The sequence below is a fragment of the Herpailurus yagouaroundi genome, unplaced genomic scaffold (assembly GCF_014898765.1).
Source record: "Herpailurus yagouaroundi ecotype Mexico unplaced genomic scaffold, PumYag 217, whole genome shotgun sequence".
Classification (NCBI taxonomy): Eukaryota; Metazoa; Chordata; class Mammalia; order Carnivora; family Felidae; genus Herpailurus; species Herpailurus yagouaroundi.
This window is the reverse complement of record NW_024412448.1, coordinates 6260086-6276468: the sequence shown is the minus strand read 5'-3', so window position 1 is coordinate 6276468 and position 16383 is coordinate 6260086. Positions and strand designations below refer to the sequence as shown.

The 16383-nt window shown below is 49.0% G+C and overlaps 1 protein-coding gene across 1 annotated transcript in view; it reads right to left on the bottom strand.

Annotated features, from left to right (window-relative positions):
* Positions 1-7181: 7181 nt before the first annotated feature.
* FOXK2 (forkhead box K2) overlaps positions 7182-16383 on the bottom strand; it is a 38021-nt gene continuing 28819 nt past the window's right edge. Inside the window, exon 9 of the mRNA XM_040456784.1 lies at positions 7182-10356. Coding sequence (XP_040312718.1) covers positions 10163-10356 — 194 coding nt within the window. The 3' untranslated portion in view covers positions 7182-10162. The remainder of the gene's footprint in view (positions 10357-16383) is intronic.

The window sequence follows — 16383 nt, the reverse complement described above, 5'->3', positions numbered from 1 at the left end:
TGCTTGTTCCTGCTTCTGGGTCTGTGGTTTCATGTCTGACATGAACTTGGGGAAACTCTCTGTCCTGATTGTTTCAGTATTTCCCGTCCCTTCAAACAGCTCCAGAGTTCCTTCTGGTGTTCACATTACAGGCATCCACACCTCGTGTACTTGTCCTGCAGTTCTGGACATTCTGCTCTGGCTTTATTTTTTCAGTCTTTGCTCCTTTCAGTACTGGAAGTTTCTACTCATATTTCCTGAAGTCCAGGGGACTCTTCCCTTAGCTATGTCCAGTCTACTGATAAGCCCCTCAAGACATTTATTTGTTGCAGTGTTGTGTTTTTAATCACCAACCTTTCTTTTTAGTTGTTAGGGTTCCCGTCTCTCTGCCAACATTGCCCACCTACCCTCGTGTGCTGTCTCCTTTATGCGTCAGAGCCCCTGGCGGAGTAACCCAGTCCGGTAACACCAACATCCTGACCCTGTGGGCTCTGATGTGGCGCTCTCTTCAAATTGTGTTTTTCCTTTTAGTTATTCTGACTTGCAGTTTTTTCTTGACAGCTAGTCCTGCTGTACTGTGTAAAGGAACTGCTGTAAATAGGCCTTTAGTGATGTGGGGGTGGGGGAGGGCGGTGGTCTGCACTCCCAGGGTCAGGGCTCAGTCTTTAGTAACTTCTCACTGGTTCTGTTTCTCAGTTTTCTCTCCCCTCAGGTGGGACTCACAGCTACAGGGGGCTGTCTCCCTTCCCCCAGGTCAGTTGGGCTGTTGATAATAATAATATGCTAATACTCCAGCAGGTTAGGCTCTGGGTAGCTGTTTTCCTCCCAAAGACCTGTTCAGAAGACCCCTCTGGAGAATTCCAGAATAGCTTTCCTCCCTCCCCCTGCTTCTTGTCCTGTGTTTCCTAGGAGAATCTGGATGAGCTCCTGCAGGTAAAGCCCCCAAGCCCCTCTGACTGCGTCCCCTAGAGCGTTTAATTCGGAACCGTCCACACAGAGCCTCCAGCACTTTGTGAACCCAAGGCAAGGTTTTCCTAGCCCAGCACTGGCTCCCCACGGGACGGTCCCCGCACCTGCCATGTCTCTCTGTTCCTGGGGAAGCAGTGTGGCCCAGGTCTGCCCCTCTCTTGCCGATGCGAGTGCCCTTGCTTTTTCAGACCGTTCAGCGGTTTACTTGTCAGGGCTAGTGGCAACTTCTAGGCTCCTTACATGTGGAAAACCAAAGTCCTTGATTCCTTTATTTTGAGGCTCTTGTTAGGTGCTTAAACCCTTAGGCATGTTATGTGTTTGGTGAGTTGACCTGTATCATCATGTCACGTCCTTGTTTATGCCCGGTAACTTTCCTCGTTCTGAGGTCTGCTTTGACATGAATATAGCCGCTCCACACTTGTTTTTGACGTGTTCACATGCTGTCTCTTTCCCACCCTTTTACTTTTAGCCTACCTGTGTCATTTAGAGTTGGGCCTTATTTTTCATCCAATCTGACCATCTTTTTTAATTAAAAAATTTATTAGAGTTGACATACAGTATTAGTTGCAGGTGCACAACATGGTGACTCAACAATTCTATACATTACTCAGCACTCACCGTGTGTCACGCCGTCTGTCACTATTTATTATAGTACTGTCGACTACATTCCCTATGCTCTATTTTCATCTGCGTGACTTGAGTTTACAACTGGAGGTCTGTACCTTGCAATCCCCTTCACCTGTTTCACCCACTTCCCCACCCCTCTGGCAACCACCAGTCTGTCTTCTGTATTTACGGGCTTGTTTCTACTTTGTCCACTTGTTTTATTTGTAGATTCCACACGAGTGAAATCATATGGTGTTTGTCTTTCTGTCTTATTTCGTGTAGCACAATGCTCTCTAGATCTATCCACGTTGTTGCAGATGGCAAAGTCGAATCCTTTTTACGACAGTAATAGTCCATCGCACGCGTACCACATCTCCTTTATCCATTCATCTATCCATGCACCGGGGCTGCTCCCACACCTCGGCTACTGTAAATAACGCTGCAGGAAACATAAGGGTGCGTGTACTGTTTCAAGTTAGTTTTGTCTTCTTTGGGTAAATACCGTAATGGAATTTACGAGGTCATATGGTAAAATTCTTCTAATTTTTTGAGGAACTTCATACTGTTTTCCACAGCGGCTGCACACCGTACACTCCCACAGTAGTGCGCGAAAGTTTGCTCCACATCCTCACCAACACTTCTTTCTTGTCTTTTAAAAAAATTTTTTTAGGGGCACCTGGGTGGCTCAGTCGGTTAAGCGGCCGACTTCGGCTCAGGTCACGATCTCGCGGTCCGTGAGTTCGAGCCCCACGTCGGGCTCTGGGCTGATGGCTCAGAACCTGGAGCCTGCTTCCGATTCTCCCTCTCTCTCTGCCCCTCCCCTGTTCATGCTCGGTCTCTGTCTCGAAAATAAATAAAGGTTAAAAAAAAAAAATTTTTTTTTTTAATTTTTTTAAAATGTTTATTTTTGAGAGGCAGAGTGTGAGCAGAGGAGGGGCAGAGAGTCAGAGCACGAGCAAGAGTGAGAGAATGTGAACAGGCTCCAGGCTCTGAGCTGTCAGCACAGAGCAGGACGTGGGGTCTGAACCCATGAAACTCGAATCATTACCTGAGTTGAAGTTGGATGCCTGACTGAGCCCCCCCCAGGTGCCCCACTTGCCTTTTTGAGAATAGCCATTCTGACAAATGTCAGGTGATCTCGCTTTGTAGTTTTTTTTTCTAAGTTTATTATTTTGTGAGAGAGTGCGCCCGTGGGCGCACGCGTGAGTGCGGGAAGGACAGGGAGAGAGAGAATCTCTGTTGGCCATCTGTAGGTCTTCTTTGGAGGAATGTCCATTCAGGTTTTCTGCCCATATTTTAATCAGCTTATTTTTTGGTGTTAGGTTGTAGAAGTCCTTTGTGTATTTTGGATATTAACCCCGTGTAGATATATCATTTACAAAGGACTTCTCCCATTCAGTAGGCTGCCACCTTCTTTAGTTGGTTTCCTTGGCTGTGCAGACTTTTATTTTGTTGTAGTTTATTTTTGCTTTTGTTTTTCTTGCCTGAGGAGACATATTCACAAATATTTACTGCCTGTTTTCTTCTAGGAGTTTAATGGTTCCAGATTTTACATTCAGGTCTTAAATCCCTTTTGAGTTTACTTATTTTTTTATTGTGTGGGACAAGAAAGTGGTCCAGTTTTCCCAACACCATTTGTTGTCTTTCCCCTGTTATGTATTTTTGCCTCCTTTGTGATAGAATTAACTTGGGTTTATTTCTGGGCACTCTGTTTTGTTCCATTGATCTGTGTGTCTATTTTGGGGCCAGTACCGTACGATTTCATTTTAGCTTTGTAGAGTATCTTGAAATCTGGGATTGTGATACCTTCAGCTTTGTTGTTTTCTCAAGATTGCTTTGGCTATTTGTGGTCTTCTGTAGAACAATACAAATTTTAGGTTTTTTTGTTCTAGTTCTGTGAAAAATTTGTATTTTGTAGGGGGATGACACTAAATCTGGAGATTGCTTTTGGTAGTAGGGCCATTTTAACAATATTGATTCAGGGGTACCTGGGTGGCTCAGTTGGTTGAGAGTCTGACTCTTGGTTTCTGCTCAGGTCATGATCTCACGGTTCGTGAGTTCGACCCCCGTATCAGGCTCTGTGCTGACAGCCCAGAGCCTAGAGCCTGCTTCGGACTCTGTGTCTCCCTGTCTCTGCCCTTCCCTGATCATGCACGTGCACTCGTGCTTGCTCTCTCAAAATGAATGAACATTAACAAAAATTAAAAACTTACTCTTAGGGGCGCCTGGGTGGCTCAGTCAGTTAAGCATCTGACTTTGGCTCAGGTCGTGATCTCACGGTTTGTGGGTTAGAGCCCCGCATTGGGCTCTGTGCTGACAGCTCGGAGCCCGGAGCCTGTTTCAGATTCTGTGTCTCCCTCTGTCTCTGCCCCTCCCCCACTCATGCTCTGTCTCCCTCTGTCTCAAAAATAAACAAACATTAAAAAAATTGTTTTTTTTTTTTTAAAAAGGAATTTAAGAGGAAACATTAGTGTATTTGCCCAGATCTTTCCATTTCTGTTGATAAAAAAAAAAATTTTTTTTTTTTTTTACCAATTTTTGGGTGAGAGAGACCATGAGGGGGGGGGGGGGGGGGCGCGTGCAAAGAAAGAGGGAGACACAGAATCTGAAGCAGGCTCCAGGCCCTCAGTTGTCAGTACAGAGCCTGATATGGGGCTCAAACTCACGAACTGTGAGATCATGACCTGAGCCGGAGTTGGAGGCTTAACCAACTGAGCCACCCAGGCATACCAATGTTTATTGATTTTTGAGAGAGAGACAACACGAGCAGGGGGGAGGTAGAGAGAGGGGAAGAGAGAACTGAAGCAGGCCTGATGCAGGGCTCAACCCCACAAACCGTGAGATGACCTGAGCTGAAGGCGGACATTTAGCCAACTGAGTCACCCAGGCACCCCGATCTCATTCCTGAAGTTCCAAGTTTCGTTCTGTCGTTTACTTTTTGCCTGAAGAACTTCCCTTAGCATTGCTTTCTGAGCAGCTCTGCTGGTTCAGGACTCTTAGTTCACCTTCATGTGGGAATATCTATTTCATCTGTATTCCTGGTATTTCTATGGGTACAGTATTCTAGATGATTACTTTCAGTCTTTAAAAAAACCGTCCAGTCACATGGGCTCTGGTTTCTGATGAGAAATCTGTTGTTGTTCACGTTGTCGTTACTCTGTATAAAATTAGTCCCTTTTTTTGGGCTGCTTTCAAGATAAAAAGTCTTCAGGTTCATTAGTCAGTGGTGTTTTGACATAGTTTTAACTTTTTGGGGTGTACTGAGCTTTGTGAATCCTTAAAATTGTCCTTTGCCAAATTTGGGATACTTCCAACCATTTTGGTAAAAAACAGTATTTTTACACCAATGTCTTTCTCTTTTTGCTGGGAATCCATTAATGCACACATCAGATCTTTTTATATTGTCCCACAAGTCCCCAAGGCTTGGTTTGTTTCCAAATGTTTATCCACTCAATTTTCACTTTAAAGTTTGTAACTTCTGGTTTATTTCGACAGCATTTGCCCTTCTTTCATGGGAGTATGGTTATAATGACGAGAGTTTTAAAAGGCTCTAATACATCTTTTTCTGAGCATTCCACCACATTTAAGTTGACATCTGTTGACTTTCTTTTCCTTTTAGACTTCCCTGGCTCTTTGTATGTTGACTCTGAGTATTAAAATCCTCTAGAAAATGTTGGTATGTTTTGTTTTTCGGTTTTTGTTTTTGGAAGCAGGCAAACAGTCTGACTGGGTTCCGACCACACACGCTTTCCTCCCCTGGATGGGCCTTGGTTCGAGTCCGCTGTTCTCCAAGCGCACGGTGCTAGCTGGGCCTACATCTGTGTGCACCACCAGGGCCAGTCTACATGGTAGCTCAGTTAATGAAGTCTCTGCCGCCACAGCTCCGGGTGTACACAGCTTAGGGTGAATTCAGGGTATCCTATGGGAGGGGGGAGGAGCTCTTCTATACTTCCATCTTCCAGATACCCCTTTGCCTGGTTTTTGGCTAAAAAAATTTTAGTTTTACCTCCCTGTGGTGTTGTACTCTCTCTGATTGGGTCCAGCTTGGGGCCAAAGTGGCGAGAAAAAAGATCTCACAAGGACCCCCCCCCCCCCCCCCCCACACACACCCTCTGTGGAGTATACAGGTGTCCCTTTTTCTAGTCTCCCGTCTCTGAGCCCTCAGTGTGTCCAGAGCTGTCCGAGCAGATCTCCCCGGTGTCCACGGGCCCTTCCCAGCACTCTCCGGGTAGAGAGGGAGGAGGGGTCTCCCGGGTCTGTGGTGTTTGCTCCTAAGTACAGTTCTGTATTCAGGCTGCCCGGGGGGTTACGAGAGAGGAAAATACGGGAAAATCCTCACCATACTGGTTCTTCTACAGTTTTAGTCCCTCAGTCCCAATCTACCTGCTGCTATTTACTTTTCAGAGTACTGGGAAACTGCTTCATTCTGTTCAGGGATGTCAGCTGTAACCCTGGGAAGGCACAGGGCAAAGTATGCTTATGCCCACGGGATTACCCATCTCCTCAGAGGTCACCTGAGACCCTGGCTAACATCTGTTGTGTGGCGGCGGATGTAAACAACACGGAGGAAGCAACAAGCGGGGAGTCCTTGTAGCACAGCATTCCACGGAAACCTGCATGTGCTGGACAGTGGCCTATGGGGTGAGTCACTGTGCGCCGTGGTTCTTACAGCCGTTTAGGCCTGAACTTATGTTCATGTGGCTGCAGGTAGGCTCCCGATGGGCACTGATGTCTTCGTTGTAGACTAAACATGGCTCTAAATGTGGGCCTACCTCTAATTAGCAGTGCTTCTGCTACATGAAAGACCTGTTGGTTAGTGAACTGTCCCGTTTATCTGGAGGCTCTTCTCTTCTATGTCTGTTTCTTGGATAAAGGTAGCTTATCCTCTAGGATAGCTGCTTTTGACACCTGTTTGGACAAGTTTAACTTGAAGGAGAACCTAATGAGTTACCAGAGTAACCTTGTCTGACAGAAGGGGAGTTAAGGCCATACGCGTTTTAAGGTATCTATTAATGCAACATGGACAGGAGATCTAAAGCCAATTGTGAATGCTTCCTTTCGTTAGGAGAACTAGTCTCTCTGTGTCAGAGTGAAGCGCCCCACGAGCTCGGTCTGTGAGCCCTGCAGCGCAGCTTCCTTGAGCTCCCACAGGGCCCCGCGCCGACCTTCCCCGGTTGCCAGGATTAGTTAGCAAGCTCCAGGACACCAGTGATCCCCACTGGGGACTTTCTGGTAGCCGGACGGTCACCGTGTCAGAGCGTGGAGCTTGCGCTGCCACGGGGGCGTAGATCTCAAGTTGTCAGCAGTGATCTTGATTCTTAGGCTGAAAGGCGGGTCCTTAGAAGAAATGGTGGCAACAGCCACAACATCAGAGTAGGTTTCACAACTGCACTGTCATCGATAAAATCAGTGAGATTCCGTTATCACCACCTGTGCCCCCTGAGCCTCTTCCACGTGTGAACACCCCTCTCTGGCGGCAGAGCCCACACCACGGCCAGCACAGCAGCTCCTCGGTGCCTTTGCTCCAGTGCACTAGGCCCTTGGCAGGTCAGAGCACAAGTTAAAAAAAAAAAAAACAAAAAAAAACTTGTTTCAGTTTATCAAAATGACAATGATACTCTATTCAATTAAAATTAGTAAAAATATTTTATTGAATTTCAGGAACTTGGTAGTTTTAAAATTTAAAATCTTTGCACACAAATCACCACTATGCTTTCTAGAATTGTGGAGGTTAGGACTTGAAGACTGTCACTGATCTCCTTGTGTCACATAGCTTGGAAATCCTAAGTCCTGGGGCTGCCCCGCCCGACTCAGGGTCTGTGCTGCTGTTCTAAGGGAGGATGGTGAAGGGAGTGGTGTCTTTAAGGAGCTCAGCTGTCCACGTGGAGACTCTTAAGGATGCCAGAGCAGGAGGGATCCCAAGTCATGCCCAGACACACCGCGCCACGTGGCTCACATGTGAGTTTCTCTTTCGTATCTTTGTTTGGTTTGGGGCAAAGCTGTTCAAATGAAGTTTCTAGTTCCTTGGGGAGCTCAGAAGTCTGGCAAAGGTCAAAGCAGAAACGTCCTGAAGTAAGACATTTAGGAACTTCCAGTGAACAGCTGGGGATTAGTTCGGAGCAACACGTCTGTTGAGGGGGCACCAGGAGTCAAGCAGGGACGCGAGCTCAGTGGCCGTGGATGTTTTGAGGGCTCCTGGGAATTCATCTAAACTGCAAACGGTTTTTAAGTGCCCGGGATATGACTATTTGCTAATCCATGTTGTCTTTCTGCCTTCTCCTTGATAGTCTTAAATTTCCATGTGCCAGTCAATCAGCCAACTGAACAAGACAAGGAAGAGGCCCCCAAGCCCTCTGAAAAAGGCACACGCCAGCTGCTTTACAGCAAAAATATTTGAGAGCTGGGTACTTTTTTTAAAGTCTATAATCCCAGCAAAAGTCCCTCCAGACCCACAAAGTCTATGTTTTAGGCTCAGAAATAACCAACTGATGGACTGGGCTTACTTTGGGAGAACTACCCCAGTCTTTCTGGACGGTGACAGGTACACTGCTGTGGAGACACGGCTCCAGGCGGACACACGATGCATTGGCCAAGTCCGTGTTCGCGCTGGGGCGGCCTCGACCATTCACCTGCCCGGAGCTCAGTCAGAGCCCATGGGAGTCATGACTCGCAGGTCTGGACCACTCAGCGGAGCGACCTGACCCTATGCAGGACATTATGCAATCGGCGTTATTTTGCAAATCGCAAACCTTCTGAGTAAAAAGACAAAAACTATACATTCCAAGGTTGTCTGTAAAGTGCCTGGAAGATGCAGACTGCTGCCCTGAGGCGCTCTGACCCATCCGGGCTCCAGCCTGCAAGTTACCTGCCACTGTCACACACGTGGGGCCTCATTCACATGATGGTTTCATTTTTATTTTTCTTTAATGGCTGAGTTATAAATCCAGCTAGTGTGCAGTAATTTCATTATTTTTCATACGCATTATCTGCAATAACATTGTGACAGCTCCGTACTGTGGGTTAACACACAATACTTAGAACAAATTTATCATATTTGGTCTGTAGGTAAATAAGGTTTTAAAATTGCCTAAATATACCACTCTGAGCCGTTTCATTCCACCAGGAAAATACAGGGTTTTCCCTCTCTTTAAAAAAAAAATTAAATACCAAAATAACTACATTTAAATAAATAACATGATGATGATGACATTTAAAAGTTCACAATAAGGCCAGAGCCCTCTTCTAGTTGCACGGCTGCTCAGCCCTGACCCCCTCAGAACGCTCTGGAAAGGCCAAGGGTTTTGTTCAGGGGCAGCGTGACGGAGGCCGGGCGGGCGGGGGGGCGGGGGGGGGGCGGCCCTTACTGCTCATTCACTCACCTTTGTTTCATCTCACTTTTGTGTCTTGTAGGAGAGAAGTCAGCTTTAGGACTGCTTCAGTTCTGAAAGGCTGAGGGGGATTTCCTGTCACAAATCAGAGAAGGACCTGGATGTTTCCAAGGCCCTCGTGTTAACACGCAGCCTCTCCTCCACCCCGCACCTGCTGCTCCCCGCGTGCCGGGCAGATGGCAGCGTCACCGGGTGGATGGCTGGTCGGACGATGGCTCCGTGCCTCGAGCCGGTGGCCGTGACTAGGAACGTGCCACAGAGAGACCTATGACACTTGTCTGAAAAGGGTATGTGGAAGAAGACGGAATCTTTTTTCCAAATGAAGGAGGAACAGTTCTGTCGTTTGAAACACACACAACACTTAGGAGGCTTGTTTTACTTAGAGTGGAAAATTATGCTGGGACAAAGTCAACACAAAGAAACAGACAACAGAAAGTAGCAGGGAAGAGAACCAGTTAAGTGCAGCTCGGAGAGTCCGGCAGTTCTTTCGGTCATGGCTACATGCAGCCCAGCACGGGCATCCGTCTGTCCGGTCAGTCTGTCTGTCCATCCTAAATGCATCCGGCACCCGCTCTAACACGGAAAACCTGCAGATGTCATCAAGCAGCTCCATCTGAACATTAACAGGATAGACAAAAGGAAATCATTCCATAGGCTGAAAACAAACAACAAAAACAAAACTACATTGTTTCTTTTCCCCAAATGAAATCAACACAAAAAGTCCTGTGTGATTCCAAAATTTCCAGAGTAGAAATGGGAGTGATCTGAAATGTCAAAGACCCCATTATTTCGTAAAGAAAGTACACCTCAAAATACTCTAATTCCACATGTGGACAACAAAACACGGTCTCATCTGCAAGCGCCAGCCCCAAGCGTCCTGGGAGGGCGGCGGGGACGGCGCCCGCCCTGTCCCGGCAGCTCCGCCTGCCCCAGGCACGGGCTCAACCAGGACCTCGCGCCTCTAATCCGGAGTCCCCAGCTGAGCCCGGGGCGGGCAGACGCTGCCGGAACCAGGTTCTGTCGCATGTGGTTTTGTTCAGGTGTGACTTCTGTCTTTAAGGAGCGTAAGGCCACCTGGGTTTTGTGTTTTCAGTGCTGAGGTGAAGTCCAACCGCAGGGCCCTCTACCCACCGAGACGGCGTTCCGAGCGTCGGTGAGAGGCAGTGTCTCCTTTTGGCACCGCAGAGTTGACGTTAAAGTAAGAAAAGCTGTCCCAGTCGCTAGTTCTGGACACCCTTCTCCCTGCCGGCCGTCGGCGGTGTGTCCACACTCAGCGCGATGACGATGCTCTCGCCGTCTTCCGTCTTGACCCGCTTCAGCTCCGGCTGCTCCGACTGGCCGCCGTTCTGGCGCTTGGTGGGCAGGGAGGCGGACGCCGACGCGTGTGTTGCCAGCATGTGCAGAGGACTCGCCCCTGCTGCAGAGAGACAGTGAGTCAGACCCGCGTTCTCAGGTGCGCCCTCGTCCCCCGTCAGGCCCCCACGGGGCCCCGGGGCCCCGGCTGGTCCAGGCTCTGCCCAGAGGGTTGGCTTCTGCGTGCGACCGGTGCGGCCCGTGGTGGCCAGGGGCACAGGAGCCTGGACTGGGCAAACCCTATACAGCAAGTTAACCGTCTGACGAGCGGGTGTTCTCAGCGACAGCTGGCCTCTTTGGCACTTCGAAGACTGTGCTACCTTCACAGAAGCACGGGGGGAGGCTCAGGCAAAGGGGCTGCCGCCCGCCTTCTCCCCGAGCAGAAGCCCCTCGTGCCCCACATCACACTGAGTGGGGTGGGCACGTGTGGCTCAGGCCAACCGGGAGCCGCGACAAGGAAAGCCCCGTGTGTGGGGAGGTTCATCTTCGTCTGGGCCCCATGAACCCAGGAGCTCACAAGCAGACACGTGCCCTGGTCTGGCTGGGCGGCTTCTCCTCGGTCCCCACCACCAAGCGCGTCCTCTCTCGGGGCTGCATCACAGAGAGACCCCCCCCCCCCCCCTTCCCTGGCCCTCTCCCGGCCCATGCTTTGCACCATCAGGCAAACTCGAAGACGTGAAAAAAGAAAGTGCTGCTTCCTCAGAGTGAGAAGACAGGGCTGGGTCCCCCTAGGGAAGGGGCAGAACCGCCAGCCTGAGGCGCCCCTGTCCGAACCTGGAAACACAGCCAGGGAAGCGGCTACGAAGGGGAGGCATATAGATGGCAGAATGTGTCCTGGAGTGGAAGCGTCACACGGACACAGAGTTGCCTGTATCTTGAAAGGAAGAGAAGGCGGGAGAAGTCAGGCTACAGAAAGGCAAACTGGGAACTCGAATGCAGGGGCGGGGAGACCGACCCCAAACCAGGCGCTCGGCGACGGGTTCCTCCAAGGAGGTGTAGGGGCAGAAGACGCCGGGAGGGTGCAGGCTTCCACCTGGGCCCCAGGGATGCGCACTGGCTGCTGTAGAGACTCCGCCTGACCTTGGGATGGAGCAAGGGCCACCCGGGTGAACCACGGGCACAGGAGGCAGTTCTGCAACTTAGACCCGACTCAGAACCCATCCAAGTTGTATCTCTGGACCATCTCCACCGGCTCCTTTTCACACAGGGGTCTGTGGCATCTCTGCTGCGTCACACGCTCATGAGAGAGCCACCTGTCCCCCCGATTTTTGTCGGACTAGCTGTGGACAGCCCCAGTCTTTCGGATCTTCGCCCCCTGGGTGACCACACAGCAGTCTCGGACTCATGCACTTCATCTGGCAGGCCTGTCCTGATGCTTGGTGCTAAGGCCTCTTGTGTATGACACAGGGGGATGGAGAGAGCATTCTCTTGGGAAGATGGGCCCTAGGGGTCTCTAGCGGCCATGCACCCTGAGAGCTGTCAGCTCCTGGTCTTGAGGAGAACAGGCCCCGTGACCTAGACAGGGGGCCAGGGTGGGGCTCTGCACATGGCCATGCCCTCAGGAACAGAGGGGCTGGCTCGACCCTGATTAATGGGGGCACCCTGGTTCCTCTCCACTTCATTCCAGAATAACTGCCCTGCCCTGCCCTGTTAGGAAAGAGGGCCTGTGTGGTTGCTGGGGTGGCGCTGACGTGCAGCCCAAGTTCTTCCAGTGGGACCCGCACACCACACAGTCGAAGATGCTTGACACGAACGAGAGTGAATCAGTGCCCGGAACTGAGCAACATGGGACGCTGGGACCTTGCTGTGCTCGGCCACCCTCCCGGGAGAAATACAGGGCAGGGAGTCTGTCAACCGGTTAACACACATCTTATTCTATGTGTTTCTGGTTAAAAACAACTTACTACCACGTTAACACTGAGCTCATGCCTGAAAGCAACTCATGTAACATAAAGCACATCACAGAGCTCTGTGCCTCCGACACCAGGGGCCTTTTCAGTACTATGCTTAGGGTCCATTTTAAACAGGAGGATCACCAACAAAAACACCAACCCTGAAAAACTGCACTAAAGGACATGTGCTTCTGGTCACAGCTCAACCCAAGAGGGGGCACTGCCGTGTCGCCCCTCAGCAGGAGCCAGATTCAAGTGTCCATCCACCCCGTGCGTGGGTGCGTGAGCACGCATGAGCACTGACTGGGATTACAAATAACTGTTAGTGATCAGGCGAGCACTGAGGGTCAACTGTGGGAGGTCACCTCTAGAAGTCCCCCAGAGCACCAGCCTTACACAGGATGGGCACGACGGCAATGCCATCCCCTCAGGGCAGACGCCTCCCGTGGGGAAACAGGGCAAAAGGCTAAGCTGGTCAAGCAGGTCTTCCGCTGGCTCCAGATACACCCCTGCAAGTGGCCCCCGGGGGAGACGGAGGTGAACAGGGACACTGGACTAAGACGACAGACAGCGCAGGCACTAGCCCACAGGCACCTGTGTCCCCAAGAGGCCCTTACACCTTCTTAACACCTCAAAGCAGCACAGGGCAGGGGGCCGTTTTCTGCAAGGAGAAGGGCTGATGGCTGTGAGCACGACGGAGACTCTTAGGACAGCGAGTGAAGTGTCAGCCTGGGACTTCTGCTTCAGGGCCACAAGAGAACGTGGTCAGCAGGAGGAGGTGACCTTTCTTCCCAACACCCGCTGCCGCTGCCCCTGCCCCCAGATAGAGGCCTGGGGTGGCTGTCTCAGCAAAGACCCACACTGACAGAGCACCTCTGACCAGAACCACATCCCAGTGGGGGAAGAGAGGCTGAGGAACGGCCAGAAACACACTGGGTTTTCTGGGGGGCAGGTGGTACAGCCCCAGAAGCCGCCGCGAAGAGGAGCTATCCCGCACAGGCACAGGCCAGACTTCCACATCCACTCTCCGAGGCCAGCATCACCCTGAAACCGAAGCGGACCAGAATACTACAGGAAAGCTACAATGTCCCTGACACAAACTGACATAAACCTCCTCAACAAGACATCAGCAAGTCAAATTCAACAGCATATGGAAGGGTTATATGCCACGGCCGATGGATTCATCCCAGGGACGCAAGGGTAGCTAAACATTAAAAAAAAAAAAAAAAAAAAAAAAAAAAAAGAGCCATGCAACACACTGCAATAAAGGAAAACACCCACATGATCACCTCAACACAGAAAAAGCACGTGACTGAACTCAACACCCTTTCCCGATAGAGCTCCTCAGCAAACCAGAAAGGAAAAACAACTCGGCATAATAAGGTCTGTAGACGACAACCCACGGCTAACATCGGCCTCGACAGTGCAAGACGACATTCTCCCTCTAGGGTCGGGAGCAGGACCCAGATGTCTGCTTCAACACTGCTGGAGTCTTAGCCCAGCAGGCACAGGGAAGTCAAGGCATCTGAATGGAAAAGGAAATAAAACTCTCTACTGGAAATGGCCTAATTAATCTTTGTATGTGGGAAATCCTAATAAATCCACACAAGAAAACCCCCTAAGCCAAAAACTGTAACAACTCAGAACTGAACTCAGCAAAGTTGCAAAGTACAATATGGACATGCGAAAATCAGCTGTAACAGCTGTGTATATAGTAACAGCTGTAATATGCAGTAACCAGCTATGTATATAGTAGCAACTGTAATGCACAGTAATCAGCAGTATATATGGTAACAGCTATATATATAGAAAAGACTGTAATATATAGTAATCAGCTGTAACACATTGTAATCAGCTGTATATATAGTAAACTTAAAAGGAAATTAAGAGAACAATTCCAAAGGAACTGAATAGGAAGGAGTTCCAAAGGAATAAAACAGGAAGAAATTTGAGCCAGACTTTTACACTAGAACTACAGAACACTGTGGAAAGAAATTAAAGACTTAAACAAATGGAGAGATGTCAACGCTCCCGGTTGAGAAGACGTGATGCTCGTCATGCGGCACTGCCTAAAGCAATCTACGGGCTCAGTGCAGTCCCTATCGACATCCCAAATGCTGGTTTTTTGCAGAAATGGAAAAGCTGATCCTAAAATTTGCATGGAATTGCTAGGGATCCAGAATAGTCAAAACAATCTTGAAAAAGAAGAACAAGGTCGGAGGACTCCTACTTCCCAATTTCAAAACTTCCTACAAAACTGTGGTAATCAAAACTGTGGCTTTGGCATCAAGGCAGACGCGAAGGTCAGGGAGATAGACGTGAGAAAGAAACCCGTAGATCGGAGGTCAAGTGACTTTCCACAAGGGTGACAAAACCACTCCGTGGGGAAAGCATGGTCTCTTCTATGGAAGAGACCTTCTATGGAAGAGGCCTCTTCTGGAACAGATGTACATCCACACGCCAAAGATGTGGTCAGACCCTTACCTCACTCACTCGATACAAAAATTCACGCTACATGGATCAAAGAACTAAACCTAAGAGCTGGAACACTGTCGCTCTGAGAAGAAGAAAGCACAGGGGCACCACCTCAGGGGTGGCAGTGGAGTCTTTGCATAGGCCACCTGGAGCACAAGACACAAAAGGGCACAGAGATAAAGGGGACTTCACAGTTAAAAACTGGTGCATCAGAGGGGTGTGCCTGGGTGGCTCCATCGGTTAAGCATCCGATCGTCGGGTTCAGGTCACTATCTCACAGCTCACGGGTTCGAGCCCTCTGTCAGGCTCTGTGCTGACAGCTCACAGCCTGGAGCCTGCTTCGGATTCTGTGTTTCCCTCTCTCTCTGCCCCTCCCCCACTCACGTTCTGTCTCCCCCTCTCAAAAATAAACATTAAAAAAAATTATTTTAGGGGCGCCTGGGTGGCTCAGCCAGTTAAGCGCCAGACTTCCACTCAGGTCATGACCTCACGGTTTGTGGGTTCGAGCCCCGCGTCGGGCTCTGTGCTGACGGCTCGGAGCCTGGAGCCTGCTTCGGATTCCGTGTCTCCCTTTCTCTCTCAGCCCCTTCTTGGCTCACACTCTGTCTCTCTCTCTCTCTCTCTCAAAAATAAATAAACATTAAAAAAATTAAAAAAAAATTATTTTAAATCTGTAAAAAACTGGTGCATCAGAGACTATCAGGAAAGTGAAGAGATAAACCCACCAAATGAGAGAAAATATTTGCAAATCACATCTGGTCAGGACCTAGTATCCAGAATATATCAAGAGCTCCTACACCTCAACAACAAAAAAATGGACAAAAGATTTACACAGACAGCTCTTTGAAGACCTACAAATCACCAAGCACAGGAGAAGATGCTCAACATCGTTACTCATGAGGGAAATGCAAACCCAAATCACTGATATCACTTCACACCCAGTGAGATGGCCATGAGGGGGAAAAACAACAACAGAAAACAACACGTGTTGGTGAGGATGTAGACAAATGAGAATCTCATACATCAGCGGAAGAATGTAAAATGTAGCTGCTGTGGAAAAGTTTGGAGGTGCTTCAATAAACAACACAGAATTACCATACGACTGAGCAATTCTACTCCTAGGTATACACCCAGAAGAAATGAAAACGAGGACACCATACATAATCATGAATGTTCACAGCGGCACTATTCACAACAGCCAGGAGGTGGAAACAATCCAAACGTCCATCAATCGGTGACTGAATCAACAAAAATGGAAACATTAAGCCATAAAGAAGTACTGACCGATGCTATAAACCTCCGAACATGATGCTCAGTGAGAGACCAGATATAAAAGGCCACGTATCAAACTGTATCTACAGGGAATGTCCAGTGTAGGCAAATCCACAGAGGCAGATTAGTGGCTGCCAGGGGCTCAGGTAAGAGGGAAACGGGAAGGAACTGCTGTGTATAAGGTTTACTACTGGGACAATGAAAATGCTTCTGAACTCGTTAGAGGAGATGGTTTCAAAATGCTGTGAATGTACCTAATGCCACTGACTTGTAGGCTGTAAAATGGTCAATTGTATGTTACGTATATTTTACCATGACGACAAAAAAAAAAAAAAAAAAAAAGACTCGAATCCTAAGGAGTACGAAGTATAAAAGAATTGCTGCTAATTTTAAAAAATAGTAAAAGCAAATTCTTTCAGAGATGCTGAAATACCAACAGATAAAAATGA